This window comes from Corvus moneduloides, chromosome 3 (genome assembly GCF_009650955.1).
Source record: "Corvus moneduloides isolate bCorMon1 chromosome 3, bCorMon1.pri, whole genome shotgun sequence".
In the NCBI taxonomy this organism is placed as follows: domain Eukaryota; kingdom Metazoa; phylum Chordata; class Aves; order Passeriformes; family Corvidae; genus Corvus; species Corvus moneduloides.
The window spans coordinates 102554013-102580190 of NC_045478.1; the positions used below are offsets into that span (position 1 = coordinate 102554013).

Here is a 26178-nt window from a genome sequence, read left to right on the forward strand (position 1 = left end):
TTGTGTTTCGTGTGTGAGGGACATTTGACATTTTATTTTGACAAGATAGGAAATGTTTTACTCCTTTGCTTGATAGGGCTGATGGTAGTTTCTAGTACTGTACCCAATGACAAAAATGAGTAAACAAGAGGATTTTAGGAAAAACTTTCCTTTTTTTCTCCCTCCTGCTGGTTCCACCTGTGGTTTACTGCAGCAGCTTTTAGCTGGCTTGTCTCAGTTTTCATGGGGCTACAGGGAGGGTTCAGAGTTGTCCTAGCAATTAATGGAGATGATATGGGTTGGCTGTCCTGAATTAGCCCTGGAAAATCTTGTTTGTGTGTTTGGGATGAGTCAGGAAGGAAAGTGCCAGGTTGAAATAACTGTGCCAATTCTGAGTGAAATGGAACAAAGGCAGGAAGGTCCTGTTCTGCTGCACCTGCACGCCTGGCCAGACTGAGGGCTTCAGGCCCAGGGAGAGGAGGAAATGTGTTAGCTGAGTTCAGGTTACAAGACCTGGTTTCATGCTATGGAGGTATTTGTTTTTCTGAAATGCTTTGGCTGTCATCTTGGGGGTGGACCAGCACATTTTTAAGGTTGTTTTTTTTTTATCCATCAAATAAAACAGATCTGTAATTCCACATGATAATGAACTCCACCCTTCCATATGACATTACTGCATTGTTTAAAAAAAAAAAAAAGGGAATGAGCATATTATATCATGCACAGGATTAATGCAGGGTGCTGTAACCATATGAAAATTAGAAGCATTCTAAAGATCCTTGTGTATGAACTTCTGAAACTCTTATTAGCTGTGTCTGGTTCTGCACTGGTAGATCATGGGATGTTTTCTTTCCTAGATTGCTTCAAGTATGGAGCTGTAAACATTGCATCTTGTGTAGCTTGAGATGAGAAAAACAATTCTGTCTCAAAGTTGGCAGACATTTCTGTATGTCTCACATAGATCCGCATATGTTGAGCACTTAAAAGGCAAACAAACAACAAAAACCCAAACAAACCACGCCCACCAAAATTTCCATGGGGCTTAGATCCCCTAGTAATGAGCACAGGATAAGATTTACTCAGTGCTCAGCATAAGTTTACCTATCACCTGTGTTTATGTCTGCTTTTGGAGCACTATTTGTCTATTGGCATTGGGGGATGGTATTTCACGTTGCAGTAGAAATGTTTTACTATCAGCATTGAAGTTCTCTTTTTGAAATACAGAATATTACAACTGGGAAGAAAAGGGAAGAGATGCAAAAATAAAATGAGGAAGTTATTTTGTTTAGTATCTTTCTTGGTGCTGTGTAGTTCGGAGTTTTTTATGAAGTTTTTTATAAAATGCTTTTCAGAGTTGCAATGTCAGTTAATGAAATGTTTGTGTATGCTTGACTCAGGCCAGCTTTATTCAAATCATTGTATCTTATAGCTGATAGATTCAAGCTATTCTAAAAGATCATGTCTGGCATTTCTACAAATTATGTAAGTGATCTAAAGAGAAGGATGTATATGCATGTGTTTGATTGTTTTCTTCATGCACTTTTGGAAAGCATTCATGAGCGGGCACAGGACATGGGTACATTCTAAATTTTGTCACAGTTTTGATTCTCTTCTGTGTCTGCCATGCACTGATCTTGGCATCTGATTTCAAAACTGTATCTACTTCTTTCCTCACTCTGTCATTGTGGTTTTGGTTTTTCTGAGTGTAGTCCTGCATGTTATCCTCTCTTTCAGTGGGGAAGGTTGGTTGATTTGCGCTTTGGTGGTTTTTTTTAATAGCAAAATTTCTGTCATGCGTTTCCAGTCTAGTGTGCATTTAATTGCTGTTAAGAAATCATGAAAAAAATCACGTGTACATACATTCAGCCTTTTAAATTGCCCCTTCCAAAGCACTTCTTCACATGTCTGAGAGATATGTAAAATTAGGTAGTGCTCTGTTAATGTTTTGATTTAGACCAGAGGTGATTTAGTAATTGTACTATGATGTGATAGATATGTATGGCAAGAGTAAGCTGTGGTTTTGTGCAGGTGTGAGGCTTACCTGGTAGAGGAGGGAATCCCCTTCTTCTGCCCCTAACTGGGGGATCAGGTACTATAATCCTGTGCAGGTGCACTATGCATCATACCTGTACCACCTGGATGCTCTTGACAAGTGATGCAGAACAAGCTCATCTGAACATCTCTGATGGTTTCTACATTGAAGTTTACCAAGAGCTTTCAAAAAATTGGACTCTTTGCTTTAGTTTGATTGCTACTTCAGCAAAAGTCTTGCTTGAGGTGGCTTGCTAGAAGCTCCTAGGTCCTAAAGGAATAGTTGCAGACAGCAAATTGACAGCAGCTGGACATGCAGGACAGTATTTCACATCTCTGTCCCCTTCCTTTCCGGGCATTATATTTTAAGAAACATCTAATGTTATGTGTTTATTTCTAGAGATTTTATTTTGTACTGGCATAAACTGAGTATATTGGGAGTCATATTTATGGTATACTAGTAAAGTACTGTTTCCCACTACATTATGCATATATTAAGAGCAGAGCTGTTGCAGATCAGAACTATTTAGGAGACTGTCTTCTCAACCCTTCGGAATCCCTCTGTATGGGCTAGCTGTTTTGAAAAATATTTGCATATTTGCAAAATATGACAGCTGTTACAAATGCTCATGTGTGTGGCACATGCTTGGAAACGGTAGGAGTTACGAATATAAAAATTGGCTGCAAGATACTTACATCCAGGGCAGGATATAAAATACTGAGAGAGAAAAGTGTGATGATTTGCCTTTTCTGCAGACTTTGCTTCCATGGGCTGACCCTACCAAGGAATTTGCCTTGTAATAAATCAAGATGGGGAAAATTCAGGACTAAGAGGTTTGTTTAATCAGGTGAGGTGTGTTTGTAGGCAGATTGATGTGTGGAAATTACCCTCTCACTATGAAGGGCTGTAGAGACCTTCAGTGTTGTTTGGTAGAGAAGGGTTGTGTGGAGTGGTGACTGAAATGGTTTGGGGGAATTTTTAGGACTATGCTGTAGCAGCAGTTAATATAGGTGATGTTGTAAGTTTAATTACAGTGTATAATCCCTGAGAATACTACTCCAGTGACTAGTAAGTGGCTTAAGAATGCTGAATATGTAAAGCAGTGAAACCCACACGTTGTACCTACTTGGTGGGGTTAGTTCTTGTGCACTTTCTTAAAGATGATGTGTCTGGCCATCGGGTCATCTTGCTTTGGCAAAGTTACCTTGGGTAAACAAAGAAAATGATAGCTTTGAGAAGCAATGGGTCAGGTTAACTCTCTTGTGGTCTTACTGCCCTTGGCTTTCTGTAACAACGCTGGGGGAAAGTGTCAGACACAGACCTAGTAGGGAACAATAAGTGTTAATCGAGCTCTCTTCTGTTGCAATTTAAAACTGAATGCTAGAAATACTTCTTTGAGATTTCTGAGAAGGTGGTGGATTTTGTTTTGCATGAGTTATTTTCTTATTTTAAAATACTTGACTAGTGTGCAAAATACCTAAATGCTCTAATAAACTTTTCAGCTCTAAACTTCTGTTACTGCTGCACCTTGTTTTTGTTTAAAATTGCATTTTATTTTAAGAAACATCTAATTTTGTTTATTTCCAGATACTTTATTTTACACTGGCAAAACTGAATTTACTGAGTCTTGTTTATGATGTACTAGTAAGGTAGTGTTTCTTACTACATTTTATTTAAATATATATAAAGATATAGTGTCAGGATATCTAGTGAAATAACAGAATCTCTAATTAAAATCCTGTGTGGGAAATGCAGCTTGTTAGCTGGAATTGTTTTTAGATGACAATGAACTTCAAGGAGACTGTTGGTTTTTACAGCCCCCTTGTTCCCAGTGCCCTGAAAAATTTCTCAGAATTTAGAGATTGTTCTACTGAAATGCATTTTAAATAGCCACATAGTAGCTGATGCATAATGAATGAAGGTATTGTAATAGACCAGAAGAATCTGAAAATTATGTAGCCTGGCCTTCTAGACAGTGTGGATGTTGCATACTTCTGTGAAATTCAGCTTTAGTTTTGTTTGGAAATAATCTCTGAGATACTGTTATTTAACCTTGATTTTAATTTTTTTTTCAACTTCTTAATATTTTCTTTCAATTTCATTGAATGTTGATTTCTGAAAGTTGATAAGTTTCTACTTTTAATTCCTCTTTACTTTCCAACAATAGCAAGTTTATGTGCCGAAAAGAGCCCTATTGCAAGAATGATTTGAATTTCATTCAGTGCTGTTCAAATTCAGAAGTTGTATGTATTTATTTGTGTGGCTCACAAACTAGGAAATTTGACCTGCTTTATGCATGATTTCTGTCATCCTTGGGCATAGCTGGAGAGAATCGTTGGTTGACTGAAGATAATCTGTTTGAGAAGGAATAATTAGGAGCCATCCAGAGTGGCTTAGATTTTCTGTCACAAAAAGACCAAAATCCAGAATCATCATGACCATGAACCTTGTTACTTTTTTATTCCTCTTCAGGTTTGGTACTGTCATTTTGATGAAAAAATGTTTTCCCTGTTAAGTCTGCATTAAAATGATCTGTCTTGTGAAGGCATCTTACTTTTTGCCCATGGCATTGGTTAAGTCTATCTAACTGTTTATCTAAGAGATCCCTTCAGGTGACTGCTGGGAGTAGGCTAATCCTGTGAAACATATGAAATTGGCAATTGATGTTAGGATTGCTAATGCTTCTGGTAGGCAGTGTATTTTCCTGTAGTGAAGATCGAATTCAGTGAGTAAAGAGGCTCAAAGACGCTTAAAACTTGTTTGTATGGCACAATGCTGTAGGCCTGGATGAGGTTCTAGGTACAGCTGAAACATTCTTTGTTAGCACCATACAGATACTGATTTTGCAGGGTGTTTTTTTTAGGGGAGGCTTTTCTTTGGGCTGTGGTTTATCACATGCGGGACTAGTGTCCAGTGCTGAATTCCTTCAAAGCTTTTTTGCCTGGAGCTGTCTTTCTGATCTTCTCTTTCAAAGTCCACAGAAAATATTTTAATGATGTGCTTCTAAAGAATAAATATTATTACTAGTATGTTATTTCACAGCTGAATAAGTTTTCTGATATACAGAATCTAAACATGCTTGGCTTGCTTGGTTCTCCAGTAATTTGGAAAACAGTTTAGCAGTGGGAGTACAGTAGTATTTTGCAGAAGGATTCATGCAATGAAAAGACAAACAAAATTATATTTAGGGCTGTTCTCTTGGCCATAGTAAATAATTAATAGTGCTGGAGGTGATGTAAGCAGGGTTGTGCTACATTTGGGAAGAACATTCTGGATGAGGTATACTCCTTGTTTTTTCCGGTTGTGTTGCAGCTGTTTGCTACTTTTCCCAATTCCGCTACTGCCACCACTTATGTCCTGAAATAATCTTCCCTGGTTCAGTGGGACTGTCTGTAAGCCTGAGTGTTTATAGGAGGGGATTGACTTCAGTCTCTAACAAATGCACACTGAAACTGAAGTTACTGCTTTCAGTTCTGGGTTGTGCACAGCCCAGCGTTAGGTTGGGTATTGGAAGAAGCAGTAAAAGTCCAGCTACCCTCAGACTCTGCTCTCAGCTTAAGGTCAAGGATCTAGAAACAGGCTGTTTAGTGCTCTCTACAAAGATATCCACTCTCTAATTGAGGCAATCAGTAATGGGGAAATACTCAGGTGTCTGTTGGTGCTTTATGCTTAGCTGGGAGTAAGCATGCCTTTCTGCTACAAAATCTAAAAACTGCTCTGGGAAGACACTCTTTCTACTTCCAGTATTTGCCAGCCTTCAAAATCTGTAACTTAAAAGATGAGAAGCTAAATTTTACCTGTTAAACATTTGTACCCATCTGCCCCTCTTAGAAAGTATTTGAAATACTGAAACACTTAACACTCCTTTGACATTTTTCATTACTTTGGTTTCTCCTTGGAACAATTCCAAGCCCCATCTGTAACTTGCCCCTTATATACTTGGAAGTTAGAGTACAGAAGCACTGCAGATTTCAGTGACTAACATTTAATGTGGGATGATGTGTTGGCATGCATTAAAAATAACTTCCTTTTAGTTCTTCAGACTTTTGAGATTTAAAATATTTTATGCGATCTCATGGAGTTTTAAAGAATAGTTATTTTTAAATAAAGGCGTAGATTGTTTGCTACTTGAATAAGAACTTAAAAAAGATGCAAACGTGTTTGGGGAGCAAAGCTTACTTGAAAAAAAATGTTGGTAATGTCATTTGACTTAAGAAAGTTAAGAAAAAAATAGAGTGAAACCTTGTTTCCAAATATGCCAAGGTACAAGTATGTTTTGTACGGCGTGTTTTTAAAAGACTAACTTTGATTATGGTCAGACAAATATATCTGCAACATAGTGCTATACTTTGTGGCTTGGCAAGTTTAAAAAAGTCTGTAATGGTTTGTAGATTACTGCCTAGGTGTCTAGTTTTGCTTTTGGAGCTAGTAAAATCTTTCTATAGACTCTTTTTCATGACACATGTATCGAACTCTGCCCAAAGGCAGCATTTTCTCCTTAGGTTGCCATCCAGAGTTACCAGTGATATTGTAAAAGTTAAATAAATGACTCTCCTTTACATCTTTTTATGCTTGTAGTCTATTCTGTTGCAATTGTCTAAAATCCAAGTAGCTAAATTCCCAACTATTTCATCTGCCTTGCAGCACACCTCTGTGGATGGATACACTGAACCACACATCCAGCCTATCAAGTCAAGTAGCAGACAAAACATCCCCCGATGTAGGAACTCCATCACATCTACAAATGAAGAGCATCCTCACATTGGAAATTATCGTTTACTGAAAACAATAGGAAAAGGAAATTTTGCCAAAGTGAAACTGGCAAGGCATGTGCTTACTGGAAGAGAGGTAAGCCTTGGAAAAAAACAAAAAGGCTGACAGTCTGGTTTATGTTCTCTTTGGCTATCTTTATAATAAGTATTTCTTCTAGAGGCTGTTTCAGGATATAGAAGAAGTTACCTGACATGCCTGAGTTTCCATCTAACCACCCACCCACCCCCTTTTTAAAATGTAGCTTCTTGGTGAAAGGGTCAAAATGTTTGTTGCGCATCAAAGGGTATTTTGGGGCTGGAAAGGCATCTGTTCATCCCCAAGCATTTCTAAAACTGAAGAGAAACGTATTGATCGATTTCATTGATATTGGTGATCTATTAATAGATAAATCTTGTGTTTGGAGGGCCTGGACAAGATAACAGTGGACAAGATAACAATGTTCAGTCCAAACACAGACATAAGTTTATAACTGATTCCTTGGTGGCAAAGTTCCAAGCTCCTGCTGGTAAATCCTAATAGGTTAGAGAATTTTGCTTGATGAAATGTATAGAAGTAGACACACATGCGTGTTTGAGAGGTGCATCTATGCTCTTGCTCACAGAGGTGCAATATATTTTTGTTCAAACCTTCTTCTGAGTTTAGTAATTCATAGTTGTTTGTTTTTTTCCCAAGGTTGCTGTGAAAATAATAGATAAAACCCAGCTAAATCCTACTAGTCTGCAAAAGGTAAGAATAGACCATAACATCTGGAATTCTGTAAACAGTTGAACTGTGATCCTTTACTTGACAAAAATACTTGATCCCCTTATCTTGCTAAACAACATTTTTGTGTGTGACCTTGGGAGAGTGTGGTCTCCCTGCTATAATGTGCACATCCGTGTGTCTGAGGGCAGTGACTCCATGTGGTTCCTATCTGAGCACAGCTGTTTTGCTCTTTCTTCCTCTTCTAGCTTTTCTCTTTGTCAACAGTAAATTTATTTCCAATTAGGTGCACAAACAATTTGTCTACATGCTAAACCAAGATGTAGTGCTGTAAAGGATGGTATTTTTCTTGGATTTTTTCTTTAATGTAGTAATTGGTTTTTTGTGGACTTAGAGTACCAACTCTTATTGCTTTAATGGGTTTTTCTACATTTGTCTTTATACTCTTTCAACTTTTAAAGATATTTGCTGAACTCAAGGGACCTGTGGCAATTACTTTTTGTGCATAGAATTGACAAAATGAGTGAATATAATCAGAACAGCCTTGTTTATGCCTGTAGATAGAAATTCAGCAGTCCTTCATAATGATTGTGATAAGTGTTTTATCAAAACCCTGGGGATTTTTGTTCGGTTTGGATTTTTACTATTTAACTCTGCGTATGTTTTGTTGTGGCTGAAACACAGAAATGTTGTACTGTCCTACTGAAGGACACCCATTATAAAAATTTGGGGTTTTTTTTGTTTAGAAGTACTGGACTGCTGCTGTCTGTAGCTGTAGAAATGAGTGAAAGAGGCCAGGGCTTATTGCTGTTCTTTTATCTCTGGCTGCTGTTACATTCATTTTATTGTGTCACTTTGGTTATGGGGAGTTATAAACAGCTTTGCTTTAATTTCTTTTTCCTTTTATTTCTTTTATACTTTGATTTATTTGCTTTAATGTCTCCTTTGTAGTACTTGTAAGTGTGGGTTCTTCTGGGTTTTTAATCTAACCTGCTGTGCAGTCCATGCAGAAGCTTTGCTGTTAAATCCTATATCCTATATTAAGCAAATCTCTTTGCTAATATTTGAGCTAGAAGGCAGCGTGTGACAGAGCATATTGTGGAAATCCTGTGCTGCTCACGTAGCTTATTTTCCACCTAGCTTGGTGTTGACACTTGAAGAGCTGGGTGAGTTTGTCTCATTGTTGAGCAATGAGAAGCTAAAGTATGTTTCTGGAAAACTAAGAAAAACTCAGTTTTAGGACAATAGTTTTAATGTTAAGTTGTATTTCATACAAAAATACTTGATAATAATTCAATAAACCATTCCAAGTATAAATAAGACTTTCATAGCATACAAATGATGTTGTCACACTGCACAAATAGTACATAAATTACTCATGCAGTAGGTCTTTGCTGTTATTATTTGTTTTTTTGAGTGGGAAGCTGGCAACAAGAGAAACAGTATTAGGTACTGTTAGAAGCAGCTGATAGTAGAACTAAGGATAGATGTTTAAATTTAGTAATTTAACCACTGAATTTAGGAATTTAATTCTTCAGTAACTTCTAAATATATTTATTCCATGCATCTTCTGCTCACACTGAAAAATGGGGTAATTTGTTGGTATGATATTTTCGTTTGTAAAATATTGATTATGATTTTCAGAAAAAATAATCTTTGTTTTGAAGCTTTATATTTCTTCAGCTGTGACTGAGTGAATGAATATTGATTGCCTGAAAGCTCTTAAGTAGACTTTAACACAATTTTTGCACAGTCACTGAAGCAACTGTAAAGACAAAGCAAATAAGGGTGAGAGGGTCGTTCATTAGCATACTTAAGATAATTTCTGTTAGTATTTTAATGGGTCATTTGTGAATTGTAAGTAAAATAATAAAAATTCTTGTTCTGTTCTATGAAATCAGTCACCCTTTTTTTCTTTCTGCACTGAGCTATTACATTGTGTTTTTGATTCTTCATGTACTGTTTAGTATCACTGCAACATGAAGCTTTATAACTTTGTCATCAGGCTTACACTGTACAAAGGGCTGTTCAGTAGTTGGATTTCTTTCCTTGAGAGAGAGGCAGTGTTGGGAATGGGAAGCAGTGATAGTAGTATTGTGTTAATAGGAATGGGCACTTATCTAATGAAGGTTTATAGAGGAAGTGGAGTATGTTACTGGCACAAAAATACCGCTCCTGAGTGTGAACCCATCTAAATTCTCATGGTTAAGAGGATGGTCTCTAGAACTTCAAAGCTGATAAATTGTATGCACTTCAGCAAAACTTTTAGACCTTCAATCACTACTGATTATTATTAATCAAACAAGACAAATTTCTTATCTTGGGCATGGGGTCATTGACAAAACCATCCCCTTTCCATTCACCACAGTTTGAAGGATACCAAGTGCAAGTTGGTTTTGCTACAGTACTTGCTACTGACCTAATTAAGTGAAATGAGTCATCATAGCTTCGCATGCACCATTCTGTTTTGTAAACAGAAATATTTAAGCGCATACTTCGCTTGCTGGAAGTGTTATACAAGCTGGGTCTGTAGTTAGTCATGGGTATAAAAGCTCTTAGCTGCTCACCAGTGGTTTTCATGCCTTGTAGTATGGATAGGGTACTTCAGACAGTTACTTTAGCTTGTGTCATGGGCTAACATTTGATTGCTTAAGTAAGTTGACCTTGTGAATTTTTAACTTTGCTTTCTTGTCCATGCAATGTGATAATCTTAACTTACGTTATATTTCTCACTCTAGGACCTCTGCTTCTTTAAACAGAAAACCAATGTTGAATTAAGGGTCCTGCCTTTTTATTTTGTTTTCAGTTTGTTCAGTGTGTGGTTACCACTGTACTCAGTGAGCATCTGTTTAGAACAGAGCTGGCTTTATTGTTGACTTGCTGTCTTGATAGTAACACACGGTACTGACTTAGCTTTTTCCACTGTTGCTATTGTAGTTTGTTCCCAAGTGTAAGTATTTGGGTTTTGTCATAACACAGATTTATATCAAAATAGCTGGTCTACTTTTTGCATATCTGCTACATTGAAAGTTTTGCCTTGTACTGGCTTCACCAGGGATGTTTCTGAAATAGCATTCTCTTGCTCTTCTGCGAACTGCTGGTGGAGCAGAAGGCGCTGTTTTTTTCATTAATAGGTTTAATTAGGAAATGGTGTTTCAGATATGCCCCTTTTAGGTGTCAGCAAGGTTTTTATTTTTCAAACATACTTGGAGCCTCTAACTTAAGTTCCTTCTGTTAAGAAAAGCAGAACAGAAGTAAAGTAGTAGTAGAAGATTTGGAACAATTTCAGTATGTTACCTATTGAAAGCTGTGCTTCTTTTGCCCCATCCCTTCTCAGTAACAACTTAGAAAGTAGAACAGCTTTCAAGCACATTTTTAAAAGCAAGACAAAGCCTTGGTTAACTGAAGATTTTCAGTTTGATTTTAGTAACTTAAAATAGTAAATCTCAAACATAGGTATCAATCTGACAGCAAGTATAAATGTTGTTAATGGTGTGGCAGATCCTTGCTTTCTGCAGTTTGTGCCTTGAAAAATTAAGCTGGAAACACAGGAAACAATTTTTCAAGTCTTGTCACTTTTTCCTAACTACAAATTTGAGGAGCTGAGTGTGGTGCTGGTTGTCCCTTTCTATAAGCGAAGCACCTTTCCAACAAGGAGATGCTTGTTCAAGAGCTTTTTTTGAATGGCAGCACTTTTCAAGAATCAAGGGTGGTCCTATAAATATGTGGTGGGGTGAGGAGAGAAAAGTCAGGGAGCACTTACACCTTCTGAGAGAGCAGGACGGTGCTGCTCAGGAAAATACAGGTGTGTCTGAATTCTGAAAATGCTGTTTTTTGTCAGTAAAATAGATCATAATCCTGCAGCAGGTTGCCTTGTCCTCAGAGAAGAACGAATACCACTGTTCTCTCCAGATTTTTATAAATTTACCAAACTTGGCTATGTAGGGAATAACTGTGGTCTTCTTGCTTAAATACCTCTATATGCAAAGGAAGAGATGTATCCTGGGTGTTATTGAGGGGTGTGGTGGGTATTGTTACAAGGTGTTTATATTTGTAAATACATGGTTATTTGCATTGCAAGTGTTAATGACCAGCATGCTTCTGCATGGGGAAAGCATGGTGGGGGAGGTTTATCTCAAAGTAGTGCTTCATGGAATGCAGAGTTGCAATGTAAATAATGTCCTTGAATACTGTTAATGCTTTTATCCAGAAATACTTGGGGAACAAAATTTTATGTCACTGTAAAATCAATTTGAATCTTAAACCGATTAGTAAACTTCTAAGTCTTGTGAAAATATTGAATAGAAAAATTCACACCTTGGGGCTTTTTTTTTTCAATTCCTGTGTGCTTTACCTTAAATATAAAATTGTGAGGGTTGAAATTATTCTCTATAGAAGTCATATTTTAATCCTTCTTATGAAGGTATGTGTTTATTGCTGTACCTCTTGTACCAGCATTAATAGCGTTAAGTTACAAAATATCTTTCCAATCTTTTGGGAGGAACTGATTTTCCACATACCTGCTTAGACACTCTTCTGATGCTGTGCCATATATTGGATTAGATTTGTTAGCTTCTGATTATTTTATATTGATTTAGCTGAGAAATCTATTCTTGTGCAACAAATTCAAATACTTAGAAAAGCAACAAATTCTCAAAGAATCTCCTGCTGTGATGTTTTTCCTTAGCAATGACTGATTTTATGAGGAAAAGATATTTGCTGAAGTTAATTCTGGTGCATAATGTTACATAGCCTTGTTTTGTGTTTTAGACATAAGCAAACTGCATCTGTTCATATTTGCTCAGAGAAATGCTTCTGTAGTCTTTGCTTCCTTCTGAAATTGTTTTAATGATGATTGTAAGGCAAGGGCATAGTAACTAGCTTGAAATGCTTAATGCAAGTATAGAACTGTAATATTATTACTTGAGCTGTAGTAATGTACTTTATCAAAAGCTGAGTTTCAGTAAGATGTTTCTCTGTAGTCTTAACTCGTAGAATTTTAGAAACAGCGTAAAATATGTGCTAAAGTGCTACTCTTTGAGGAGCTGTTTGGTCTCTGGCTTGCATCACTGTACCCTTTTGCAAGGGTTGCATCTGATCAAATGGGACTAATTTTGAAAATGGAGGGTGAGATGTCTCTGAGGCATCAGACAAACAAAACAACAACACACATAATGTGTTGAGCCCAGTTTCTCTCTAAGGAGTACTGTAGTGCTAAGATGTTTCCAAAATATCTAAGCATTACATTGAAGAGTGAGCATTTCTTCATTTATTTTCATATCCTCCATTAGCCCAATAAGGGACCAAAGAGTATGCAGCTCAGTAAATAGGGGCTATGCTCTTCACTTAAACAGTGAAAGCCCATCAGTATTGTCAGCCTCAAGTACACAGCACCAAACTACATAGTCATTTTTGATTTCTTTCATTTGCCTTCTTTCCTTTGAGCGCTTAGGTTAGTCTTGATTACCTCTAATTAATAAAGGCATGCATGGTAGAAATTTAAGAGCAATAACCTCTTGTTTGTTTAAAAAAAAGAAAAAAAAATCTGTCAGAAGTATGTATAGTTAGGGTTTTACGTTTGTCCAGTTGTTTATAATTATGTGATTCAGAGGGGGCATCACTGCTGCTTGTGGCCCAGTGTAAAATTTGGTAGTTGTAGGAATAGCAAACTTGCCTGCTTCACCTCTGTGGAGCAGCAGGACTTGGAGGATGTCAGAATTCCTGGTATCTGATTCCATTTGAACATCTGTGTGTGACTTTTCCCTAGTGCTGCACCTTGTACTTGCACCTGCAGTTTTGATGTGTTTGGGGTAGTTGGCTGAGCTTGCCAGTCACCAAAGAAATTAGAAGAGAGTGAAAATTTGTGTGAATGATCTGTGGGGTTTGGTCAATGTGAGACTCCAGAAAGGGCTGTGCAACTTAGTGTGTTTGTTTGCATAAAGCTTAGTAATTAGTCTGGTTTTGGTATGTAGTTATTTGTAGTGATTATAATTATTTAATGCATAAGATGTAGATTGTTTTCTGGAGTTCACTGCACTATATTTATTTATATTTTATGCTAATTCTACTTTCTGTGGCCTTTTCTGTTTTCTTTTTGACATTTAAATTTGGATATATCTTGTGTAGTTTTTCCCTAATAAACACATTCTAAGGAAATTGTCCTGCTTCCTTGACAGTTGTTTCGAGAAGTACGAATAATGAAGATACTGAATCATCCCAATATTGGTAGGAGCCCTGCATTTCTGCTGACTTTTTTTCTGTTATACTGTTTACATTTTACTCTATTTGTCTGTATTTGAATGTACTGTTATTAAACTTCTTTCGGAGATAATAGGACAGTAAGCATCCAGTAAATGCTTCATTGTCTCACCTCCTTTATTGACTCTGTTTGCACCAAGGATTTTGCTTAGAGGAGGTAAACTGCTCAGTCCAGGAAAGCCTTACAAAGAGTAGGAGATGTGACCTCTCTGGTCTATAAAGTACCCCAACTCCCCTCTTCTACTGAAATTATTCTTGAGACCCAAAAGCATGAGTTTTTTAGGTGAGAGTACCAAAACTCCATTAGTTCAGTCTAGGAAAGACTCCTGCTGACTGATATTTCCAGAAAATTAGAATTACCAAGTATGTAATTTTCCCTTTCTGCTTTAGTTCTTTCACCTACCCCACAGCTTCAGGGCCCTACTTTGTGATGACAATTCTTCTGGCTGAGGAGGGCTGGACAGTCTTGTTCCAGAGACAGTTAATGGTCCTGAATCGGCCAGAGGGCTTGTTGCATACAAGGTATGGATGAGGTGTACAAGTTATTACATGCTAGGCACTCCCTTCTCATCCCTTAAATTGTTTGCTGCTTTTTCAGCATTCATAGCTTCTGCTGTTTTTTGTTTTCATGGGGGTGGTGGTGGGGGTGTGTTTGTTTTAAATGAGTGGTTATATTGCAATCTGAGGAAAGTCAGACCTAACATTTCTGGTATCCACTTGGTTTTTAGTTGGTCAGAATCTCAGATTTCTGACTGTGAGCAGTTTACTAGCAAAACAGGGGAGGTTTGTATGATCTTAAAGAAGTCTGCGTCAAATTAAACACTAATTTCAGCATGAACTTGTTTGTACAGTGTGCATAAACGTCTGAGAAAATTGTGAATTAATATGCTTTATTATCAACTGTGATTTAGAAATTAATTTTGGTCTTTTTTCCCCTCAAAAGAATGCTAACCTAAAGGTCTCTGTATGATCTAGTGTTATCACTGGCCGTAAATTATACTCATTCCATGAGTATAATTGTTTGTTTGTGCTGTGCTTTTACTCCTGGCTGCAATCTCTCTCTCATTCATTTTTCTTGCAGTAAAATTATTTGAAGTTATTGAGACTGAAAAGACGTTGTATTTGGTAATGGAATATGCCAGTGGGGGTAAGTGGATTCTGAAATGCGTGTTAAGGATAAACTGAAATGCTAGTGACATGCCTAGAAACGCTTTAAGGATTTAATGGGTTATTGCAATATGGCCTTCAGAGCAGTCCCAGCAGACCTCCCAGGGCAGGATTTCTTGATTCTGTTAAGTAACCTCTTAGGTTTGTGCTGAAGGGTAGTTCCCATTCTGAGGTTCCTGCTGCAGTATCAGGAGATAATCTGGCACTGATTCTGGCAAAAACTCTCAACTCGGTATTTATCCGCTATATCTAGGCGAGCACTGGTGCCTCATTTTATCTTGCAAATGTGTGCCAAAGCACTTGGAGAGGCAGATCCGGGGATGGGAATAAGTAACACAGGAAGGGGAACCAGCAGGCTCATAGTGAGAGGGATAGTGAGTGCCTGCTTGAGAAACTGCTTAGCATCTGAATGGGAAAGGTTTGAATGTGGGAAGAGAATCCAGCACAGCGCCAGTGACCAGCTAGGAAAGGCTGCTGACAGACAGTGCAAAGATGAGGATCTGAAAGGCATTTGAGCAGCTTTATCAGAAAGAGAACAAGAAGGAATAAACAGAAATAATATAAATAATGTTAAGTGAAGCCACTAGAGACGCGCAAAACAAATCTAGTGCATAAGTTGCCTGATTCCTAGTGTGTCTTACACACAATATCAATATTTTTCATGATGGATTTTGTGTGTTTCACAGTGGTTGTCAATTTATTTTAAAAATTGAAGAAGCCTTAGTATGAAGGGTTCCATTTTTACTTCTTTGTTATTATTTGTCTGAATGAAATCCAATGCAAAAAGTCAAAAGGAATTTTTCTTGGCTGCTTGTATTTCCTTTCTCTTCAAGAAGGGGGGAGCATGGGGTGTGTGTTGCTCTCAAGCATGTTTTGATTGTGTGTGATAGTCAAAAAAATTAATACTAATGTTTTGTCCTTGTCGTGATCAGGAGAAGTGTTTGACTACCTAGTTGCACATGGAAGAATGAAAGAGAAAGAGGCTCGTTCAAAATTCAGGCAGGTATGGAATTAGTATATTCATTCTTTTATTTCTGTTTATGTTGTTTTCAGATAGACATGAGTGTGAGCAAACTTCTTTTACTTAAAAAAAGAAAAAATTGTTTTGATAGTGTTTATTGAAGCCACAGTGGAAAAAAAATCCCAGAAGATAAGTGTCTGCTTCCTATATACTGTCTAAAAATAGTAAGATTGTTTTACATTTACTTTTAGTCAATGTTTCTAAGAGTCACTTTTTTTATTGTGACTCACTTCAGGTTTAAATCCTTTTCTGCATATATTAGAATTTTACAGCTGTTCTATCTAGAGCTGTTGATATGATGACAGGTACTGCTGTGTTCATGTCACACTGTTTTGTAGGAAGGCTATTCTGTAATAGGCTTTTCTATTCTTTTTACAGAATTTTTCACCTTAATCCTTTTCTTACCCTGGTATTAGTGATTGTTTTGGAAAAGCTTTGATCAGATACATATATCAAGTTTGGTGTTTCTCAGAATTAAGTTATATAATTAACATTTAAAGAAACTGCTCTTAACTTGATGTTTCAGACTTGTTTTTTGATGTATATGTGAAAGACATGAAAATGTTGAATGAATTTTTCTGCTAGGGATGAACTGCAAAGATATGCAGTTGATATTGTAGAAGATAAAATCTGAGACGATGTGTCTGGCTACTGGGTTGAAGGGTGGATTGATTTCCTTTCAGTAATTATTGCGATTCGGTGATTGTCGTTTAAAAAAATGTTTCTCCAATTACCTCGAGGGGTATGTATTAAACTTCTTTTTAGTAGGAAAATGAGCTGCTTATAGGGACTTTCCAGTTTTAGTATTTAAGCTTTAATGAAAGAAACTTAGATGAATATTTTTTAAGATAAACGCTTTATTTATTAATTTCTTATGTTTTAGTGAATCATATCAGGAAAGAAAATTATTAAATTATATGCAAAAACTCATACTGAAGTTGAAATTAAATATTTCACTGATCATCTTGGTGTTTCAGATTGTATCTGCTGTACAGTACTGTCATCAAAAATGCATAGTTCATCGTGATCTTAAGGTAGGTTATTACTTATTTTACTTTTTGCTCCCTATCATACAGACTTAATTTCATTCTGTATATTAGTCCTTTCCACTGCCTGTGTCTGCCTCAAACATGTGAACGAGGGAACTATCACTTGTATTTTATTCTCAATTTCCTGAAGCACAAAAATAATGTAGCTTGCCTCTTGGAACAGGGGAGAGACAAGAATAGAACATGTGTTACTTTGATTCCAATTTTGGCTTTAAGAAAAAGACATGCTCTCCAAAGAGTTATACCTGCTGTCGTGCTAGTATCTAGCACAGTGAAACTGCAGAAGATCAATTTATACCAGTCAGTACTACTTAATTAAAATATTTTCAGTTAAAGTATATTGCAGGGATATTAAAAAAATAGTCTTTCCTTAGTGATCTATTAGAAATATGTTAAGTTTTTAATCTGTTTGAGTTTCTGGTTTAGTGTTTAATTTGGGCAGGAAAAAGAAATTAAGGGTAAACAGAAGTTAGTTGAATTTCTTTTTTTTTTTTTTTTTTTTTTTTTTTTTTTTTTTTTTTATCCTTTTTAGTAATCTATCTGTGTAAACAACCAGACCATATTAAGAGTTCAGCAAATGCAGGTACAGCCTAGGACTTCAGCCTGAAGTTGTCTTCATGCCAGGTTTAGGTATCATGGGACTTGGACAAGATCTTCACCTGCTTGAAAGCTGTCTTGTGCTGTTGCTTTGATGTCTCTGTACATTTACAAAGAAAACACTGTTGTAGGTTCTTTCTTACTAATATATCTAAATACTTGTGAAAAGCTGAGGTTAAATAATTCCTAAGGCTTTTTTTTTCACCAGTATCTTCTGTCTTATCTGACAATGCACTGCAGCATTCTCTCAACCTCATTCTTACAAATCTATTCCCTGCTTCCTGTCAATCTGCCAGCTCCTGCGTGTGTACATGAGGATGGATAATAAATACATCCTTTTCTGCTGAGTCGTCCCTGCCCCGGGACTGTTGTCATCTGGTGGTGGAGGTGCCTGCCCAGCACTCTGAAGTCAGAATGCAAGGAAGGAAAGGGTTAGATCTCACTGAATTCTTGATTAAATAAAACTCCTCCATATCTTGCCTGATGGTTTGGAGCCTGTGAATGTTTTGTCAAGCTCCCTGGAGCTTACTGCAGCCACTGCTGTTCAGCTTTGCAGAAGGCTGCACCCAGTGACCTCTTGGCCAGCCAGGACAAGCCTCTTTCACTGGTTCTCTCAGTCCCACACTTGGCTGGGAGTAGGGAGCCAGCCACCTCCTCCTGCTTATCTAGCTCTGGCTCCTTCAGCCCAGCTGTGTGACTGAATCTTGCTGCATTAACCCCTGCAGTTACTCAGCATCCTGCATCTTCCTCTTTCTCCCAGAGCTCCTTAGAGCCTCCACCTCTCCTCCATTTCTTAGTTCCGTAGCGCACGCAGAGCTCACAGGCCATGCTCCCAAGCCTGTGCAAAACAACTTTGCATCATTCACACAGGAACTACCTGCCACGAGGAGTCTGCTGCTGATCTCCTTCCTATTTGCAAGACAGGCAGGCAGGCTCCGAAATAACTTTTATTTGATTTTTTCTGTCTTCTCTTGGCTGGAGTTATACTAGACTCATTTGAAAAGTTCAGAGCAAGGTGTGATTGAGAGCCAGTCAGCCTAGCCAATGAAAAATACATTTTCCAAAGGAAAAAAGGCTATATGTGTGGCTTTGAGGAGGCGTTCTTTCTTCATCTCTTCTTTCCAAGTGATGTGACATCTCTGTCTCCTTTAAAACTCTTCTCATGGAGCTGCAGATAAGGAAAAAGCAACTTTAAAGTGGTGTCTGCATTCTCATCTGCTTCTGTTGACTCTCCATGGTATCAGCACATTGAGCAATTGATATTGCAGCACAACAAGGCAGAGATTTAGCACATTTTGGATATTTTTGATAAGACTTTTTGGCTTTAATAACAGGGTAAACTCTATCATTTACAAGTTATTTCAGACTAAACTGGGGAGATGTGTAAGAAAATATGCAGGTTTGTCCAGGCTATTCTGGTAGAAGAGGAGGGAGCACAAAGCCCATGGGTACTTAAACTATCTCCTTTTAATTTTGTGATTATAAACAGCTTGTGCAGAAGGGGCTATAACCAATTCCAACTTTGCTTATCCTGTGATGCACAGAACTTATCTTTTCAGTTCATACTTTTTGCTCTGAACGTGTAATCAACAAGAGCATAGTCTTTCTATTTGGCATGTTAAAAAGGTCTTCTGGTGTTTTTGTTTGAAGTAAGGAACCTAAAAGCATGGGGTACTTGGGTTGCAGAGTACTGTTGAACTAGGAGGGCTATTGTAATCATAGACCAGCTGCACTGACAGTACTGTTTTCACCACAAGGAAAATGAAGTCTTTGTGCAGTAGTGTAGAAGGCTGTCAGATCTGGAAAACAGCTCTGTGAGTCTGTCTGCAGGCACATCAGCTGGAACCAGCTGGGATTACAGGTCATGAATTGGAAGAATAAAATATTTTCCAGGATAGAGTTTGTAAAAATGGTCTGTATTTAACTCCTGATAAAGACTAAATTCTGTTGTGCAGCTATTGGGTTGATATACTGGTAGTTCGTTGTCTCCTGTTCTGTTCACTGAGTGTAAGTGAAATTATTAAAAATAAACCCAAACAAACCCAGATAAAATTGTGTTTACCCTTTAAATCAAATCAGCTGACAATTAGATTGCTGCTTCTCTGATTGTGAGCTAAGACATTTTTATATATTCTGGGCTCAATTCTGAGCACAGCATGTGATGAGAGATGTCTGTTTGCTATAAAATTGCTTGGCTATAAGGTGAACCCTCTACTCTGGTTAATATCTGTCCTCCTGTTGAAAAAGTAGGATTCCTGCACTGCTTGGTGCTATTCTGTGTTGCTAATGTTCAGATCAGGAGCTGAGACCCAGTTAGATAAATAAACATTGCCCAGTTCTGCTGCACTCCTTGCAGAGTATCCTTGCATTTTGAGAAATCACTTTATTCCCCCAATAATTTATTAGTATTTCTGTAACTTCACCGTTTTAATCTTCTTTCCTACCTGTGGTACTAAATATAAGGTACTGTTCACTGACTGTCCAGGTACCTGTACACTTGCATCTCTGTATGTGTGATGGATTGCATTCACATGATTGATACACAGGCATTAATCGTAGATGTATAGAAGACATTGTGTGTGAAAAGAATTAAATACTTAAGTGTTAACACCGTGGTGTTGCTGTTGCTGAAGCAAACACTAATAATAAAAGGGACAGGATTTTTTGGTACAGAACGCTAAGATACAGCATGTACCTTGAAGTATTTAATCTTAAAAGCAGAAGGTATCTTATTCTAAAGTCTTAAATTCCTGCTAACATTTACTCCACCAAAATGATAGATGATGTCTAGGATTAGATTTACTCTCCTTGGCATGAGAAATTGGCATGAACCTGTCACAAGCTGAAACTGCTGTCTGAGATGTCTAGCTACTTCATTCTAAAGCTGAAGGAAGTTATTTCTTCCAGAAAAGAAAATGTTCATAGTTGATTCACTAGCTGACTTCTAAGTTTGTTTAGCTGCATTTAACAGTTTCATTTTCTTGAGTAAACACTGCTGATTTTCAGTACTTGTAATGTACTAGGGGGGATTAGGTTCTTTTATTTTGCAAGAAAGAGGCAGAATGAACCATTCTAGAAAAAAATGAACCATTTTAGAAAAAAATACTTGTATTCATTGATGAATGATACATTGTACTATTTTTGTATTTATACTTGGATACAAAAATTGTCCTCTTCCTCTTTCATTTTCCTCTTAGGCAGAAAACCTTCTACTTGATTCAGATATGAACATTAAAATCGCCGACTTTGGGTTTAGTAACGAATTCACGGTTGGTAATAAACTGGACACGTTTTGTGGCAGCCCACCTTACGCGGCTCCTGAACTTTTCCAAGGGAAGAAATATGATGGCCCTGAAGTGGATGTGTGGAGCCTTGGGGTGATTTTGTACACACTAGTGAGCGGATCACTGCCATTTGATGGGCAGAATCTAAAGGTACAGTTACAGTATGAAAGCTTGGCTTTTGCTGGGTTTCAATCTTCTGTGTCATCAGGAGCTCACCTTTAAAACTCTTATTTTACAGGAACTGAGGGAGCGAGTACTGAGGGGGAAGTACCGCATTCCATTCTACATGTCCACAGACTGTGAAAATCTACTGAAGAAGCTACTAGTACTGAATCCAATCAAACGAGGCAGCTTGGAAGTAAGTCATTTTGGTTTTGAAACAAGGGGGTTCAGATTAAGAAAGAATAAAATACAAGAGTTGCTTGAGAATTCTAAATTTTTCAGGATGGATACTTTCTTCCTGTTTTAAGGGCCCAAAAGTCTTGTTAAAAAAAAAAAGGAGGAAATGCCCCAGAAACAGTGCAGCTTGAAAATAAAGTGTTAATCAATGAAAATCTAACCTTAATTGCAGCTGACTAACAACTAAATTAAGAGCATTTCAAAGTGCAAACTGTTCCCACTTGTTTCAGTCAGATAATGGAGCTAGTTCAAAACCTGTGGAAAGCAGGACAAGATTGTAAATATCTTCCTGGAGGTTTTTTTTGGAGAAACAAGACCAGCAGCAGGCAGTACCATAAGCTTTTTTGACTTACCGTTTTCATGACTTCTTAAAAATGATCACTGCAAGAAGAGTAACTGATGGAAAACTGTGGAGTTTTTTGTTTGTCTTATTAGTGCCATAAAACATGTAAACACTAAGAACTCTGTGAATGATATGATAATAATGGCTAGTTATTTCTCTTCAATCGTTTCTTCTCCCTCTTCTGGTAGTTTTGTTTCTGAGTAGCTGGAAAGTTTTTATATATAAAAAAAAAAATTCCTGATGTGTTCCTCAGGTGAAATCTGTTTTGAGGATTTCTAATGAGTTCTGATTGTTGTTGTTGTTAGTAAATTAGGTTTTATTTTCATGGGATGGAGAGAATATCTGTGCATAACTTGTAAGGTGTTTAAAAGGTTCAGTGTTTTTAAAGGGGCTGTTTTGTTTGAGATTGATGGATTGAATTGTATTTGCTGCATAGCTGATATTTAACAAATAATTGGTGTAGAGTTCACTCCAAAAGCTGCTTGGTTCTCTTTTGTGAATTCTTTAACAGGGAGGGATTTTTTAAAATAACATCTACTTACCAAAGAGATGAAAGTAGAGCAGAAGACAAATAGAATACTTCTAAAATAGTATTTGCATGAATTAATCACTAGTGACTTTTGTTTCATCTTTCTACACATACTTGTGCAGCAGTGGATGGTGTTCCAGAGAATAAATCCCATTTAAGCAGCTTTTTATTTGTAGTGGCATGACTTATGCTTCCTGGCATGGATGGTACCTGTGCAAAGAAGCATGCACTTGCTGAGCTCTGTCTGCATGCAGCTCATTCCAAGCTGATGCTGGTTTATGACTTTTTATAAATAGTTTTAAGTTGAATAAAGTCTGTGCTGATGAGAATGGTGAATGATGGCTTCTCCTTTACTGATATGTGCTCATTATGCTCTGTGATTACTGTCTAAAGGACATAACGGTAAGAGCGTAGTCACTTCACAGAATACTGTTTACCTGTGTCATGTTTTGGTTTTAGGGAAATAGTTTTTTCTTTTATTGAATTTTCCTCTGGGTTTTCAGCAGTTTCTCTTCCAATCTAATTTCACTTTCATTCTAGACATTGTAGTGTTGTCCAGGTCTCTCCTTCCTGTCCCTGGAGAGAGGTATTGGATAGCAGCCTCACTGAAAGGACAAGGTTGTCAGATTGTGTGGAAGAGAGCAAGTAAATGTTGTGATCGAGGGTCTTGAGCCAGTTCCAAAATACTGGTAACAGACATTTTTCAGTATGCTAACCTGAGGGGGAGAGAAATAGACATCACAATATCTTTTTAAAAAGGAGTATTCCTGAAATCACATTTGTTGAAAGTGTGGTATGTGATTTGGAAAGAAATTTGTCTGAACATTTCTAAAAATACATGTTTAGAATGAAAGTATAAATTTATTGGAAGCTTCTAAAACTGGGAGGACGATGTCATTTTACATGGGGAGGATTTTTTTTGTGCTTTGCCTTCTGATTATTTGCTCAGTTCCAACCATACATCATCTCAGTTCCCATGAATGTTTTTGGCAGACCATCCAAAAGGATGTTTGTCAGGGACATCAGCATCAAAGCTGAGATCCACACAAGATCAGCACCATATGGGTTAGGCTTAGCACTTGTCCTGTGGTAAGGAACCAGGCAAATCTTTATTAAAATGGTTCTTCTAGACTTTTTCATTGTTGCAGCTGAGAAGAAACGTTCTGGAAACAAGAGAATGTTGTTATAAACCAGTAAATATTCCCAGGAAGAGATGGGAAAAATGTACTGTCAGAAAATACGTGGATCTCTTAACTGTCAGGATTTCAACTAATTCCTCTTTCCCTCTCTCCCGGTCTTTAATTCTTTTGCACAGTGTTGCTCTGAAGTTCCTCCAGAGCAGATTTAGGCTTACAGAATGTAATAAAATAATTTTGACACAGACAGGACTTGAGCCAGACCAGATTTTTATTAGATAGCTTTCCTAAAAACTGAGGGAAAACTCATCAATAATGTCTAGTTGGTTGAAATTTAGTTTGGGTTGATGTTTAAGAAGTACAGTTTGGGTCAGATTTCTAAATATTCTGACCAAGGCTGCTGCTCTTTAATCAGCTGACTGAAAGCCCAGCAGAACTTAAACAAATGTAGTATTGATCCTGGAATTGGATTGTTTGTGTTGCTTCAAAATGCTTGATTGTAAGAGCCTGTTTAAGAGTTGTACAATAACTCAGTGTGCTTCTGAGATCATGTATTTAAAAGACAGAAGCTAGCAAAAATGTAGATATTTAACAGCTTGAAACAGAGTGGATTACACTGAACTCTAGATCTACCTACTGAAGAGACGTGAAAAACTAGGTGGGGATTTTCAGGTTTGCCTGTTAATTCAAGAAGGATCAAGAAAAGGAGGTAGAATTTGACTAGTGATTTCTGGCATCCACTTCATTGTGCTTAAACTTCTGATTTATTTAGCAGTATCTTTAAAAAATTGTGATTGCAGAGACTGCATAGTACTCTTTGGGGAGTCTCTTGTGTTCCTGCAAGGCTACAAATATGTAACCCAAGTCTGTTGTCAAGTAGACTCATGCTCTGTGTGTCAGAAATGCAGTATAGCATGTGTTCACAATCCCTCCCTCTTTATCCCACTCAAAAGCCAAAATATCAATCCCATCATAGATCAAATCCTTAAGTGTTATTGTCAGCAAAATGTTAATTAGCACAAAGTTCTCTATTGTTCTCATGGGGTACAGCTATTGGGGTCTGTAATTTGGCAGCAGCACTACATACAAAGAATTTGGTTATATCAGTGGAAAATTGAGTCTTTGGCTCTTTGTGAGAAGTAACTTAATTTGGTGATTGCAAGGCATATTTGGAAGCTGTGGGAAATTTGATTTGCTGGCACTTGTTTCATTCTTGTGTCCATGTAGTGAGCAGTATTAGCATCTGTCCCTGAAGAGACATGTGTGCCTGTTGCTGTAGGAGAGAAAATTATTTTAGCTGTTTAATATGCCCTTAAGGAGAAACTGTAATGGTTAGGGATTCCAGACAATCAATCTTGAAGGCCTATAAAAAGATCCAGGCCACAAGAGAAGGAAATTTTCCAAAGAAGGCAGGAGAAATTTTTGAAGTAAATAACTGCATGGCATAGAGAGAGTTTAGAGGCATTTCTCCCTCCAGCCAAACTGTGAACATATTTAGGTCAAGTGCAGTGAGAAGATCCATAGGAAAAAGTGACCAGTTGGCATCATGATCTTCAAACTAATGACTTTAGGAAGCATCAGCACATTGCTGAAATATTCCTTCGTTTCTAACACGTCCTTTGCTATTATTTGAAGGAGCTCTTTATTGTGATAGAGTTGGTATTGCAGTACCATCTTAGGATGTTAACTAAGAGTAGGGCTTGAGTGTTGGTCATTGGGCAAAATGAGATAAGGAGACAGTGGAAGTGAAGGGTACAAAATGAAAGACTTCCAGTAGTTTTGCTGGTATTTTGGGACACGGGGATTGTGTTGGGAAGGGTAAATAGGAGGCATGAACTTATGGAAACAAAAGGATGTGAAAGATAAAAGAAGAGTAAGATGTGAGGAGGAAAGGTATGAGGGAAAGAGCAGCATTCAGATTATTATGAACTTCAAATTGTTTTTCAGTAGACAAGCTAACACAAATGTAAAGGGGTGTGGTAAATGGCATGTTGTCCTAAAGCTCTTTTCTTTCCTTAGCAAATCATGAAGGATCGGTGGATGAATGTTGGCCACGAAGAAGAAGAACTAAAGCCATATACTGAGCCTGAACCAGATTTCAATGACGCCAAAAGAATAGGTAAGACCTTCAGAAGGATGTTGCATCTGATGGACACAGGCAATTTTATCTTGTAAGCCAAACTAAACTCGTATTGAATTTGACCTACAATCTTATCATACAAGTAAAATACATTCTTTTTATTTAAATGAGAAATTCCATTACAATGGCCTCCTTATAACTACTTTTGTGACTTCACTGAGCTGACATCAATCTACAAGCACAGCAGAAGACAAATAAAACTACAGAATTTAACAGACTGAAGGAGACAGATTTTGTTATGAGGGCAACACTTCTTGCCTGCTGTGGTTAGTGGCAGTTACTGTTTTGGCCCAGTAGCTATTCATAGTTTCTATTTGCCAGTGATTTATTTGTTTGACATTGAACATTGTATAAGTTAGTTAAGAATTGTATAATGTAGTTGGCAGTTTTTATGATGAAAATAACAATGAAAGAGAGGAGTTTGTAGCATTTTCTATTTTGCACAGGAAAGAAACCTCAATGGCTTGAGCTGAATCTTAGTTACTTTAAATTATAAAGCTGTTTTTCTGTTTTCACTGTTCTTAAGTTGTCAGTAAACCCAAACACTTATTCTGCTGATGTATCTGGCTCTTTTTACTTTTAGACATTATGGTCACAATGGGCTTTTCAAGAGAAGAAATCCATGAATCTTTAGTAAACCAAAAGTATGATGAAGTCATGGCTACTTACCTGCTTCTAGGTAGAAAACCACCTGAAGTAAGTGCTGCTTACATTTCCTGTTTTGGCCTTTATATGTTGCTGAGTTTAATGATGTTTTTGTTAATTATTT

General features: G+C 37.3%; 1 protein-coding gene across 7 annotated transcripts in view; it reads left to right on the plus strand.

Moving 5' to 3' along the window:
* The window catches only part of MARK1 (microtubule affinity regulating kinase 1), a 57365-nt gene that overhangs the window by 16014 nt on the left and 15173 nt on the right, over positions 1–26178 (plus strand). For 6 of the 7 annotated variants that reach the window (XM_032103042.1, XM_032103044.1, XM_032103040.1 and 3 more), the window contains exons 2-11: positions 6656–6859; positions 7457–7510; positions 13663–13711; positions 14826–14891; positions 15844–15914; positions 16910–16966; positions 20776–21012; positions 21101–21220; positions 25289–25388; positions 25993–26105. In XM_032103042.1, coding sequence (XP_031958933.1) covers positions 6656–6859; positions 7457–7510; positions 13663–13711; positions 14826–14891; positions 15844–15914; positions 16910–16966; positions 20776–21012; positions 21101–21220; positions 25289–25388; positions 25993–26105 — 1071 coding nt within the window. Of the gene's footprint in view, positions 1–6655; positions 6860–7456; positions 7511–13662; positions 13712–14178; positions 14267–14825; positions 14892–15843; positions 15915–16909; positions 16967–20775; positions 21013–21100; positions 21221–25288; positions 25389–25992; positions 26106–26178 lie in introns of those variants that run through there. The other variant, XM_032103047.1, reaches the window with a different exon arrangement.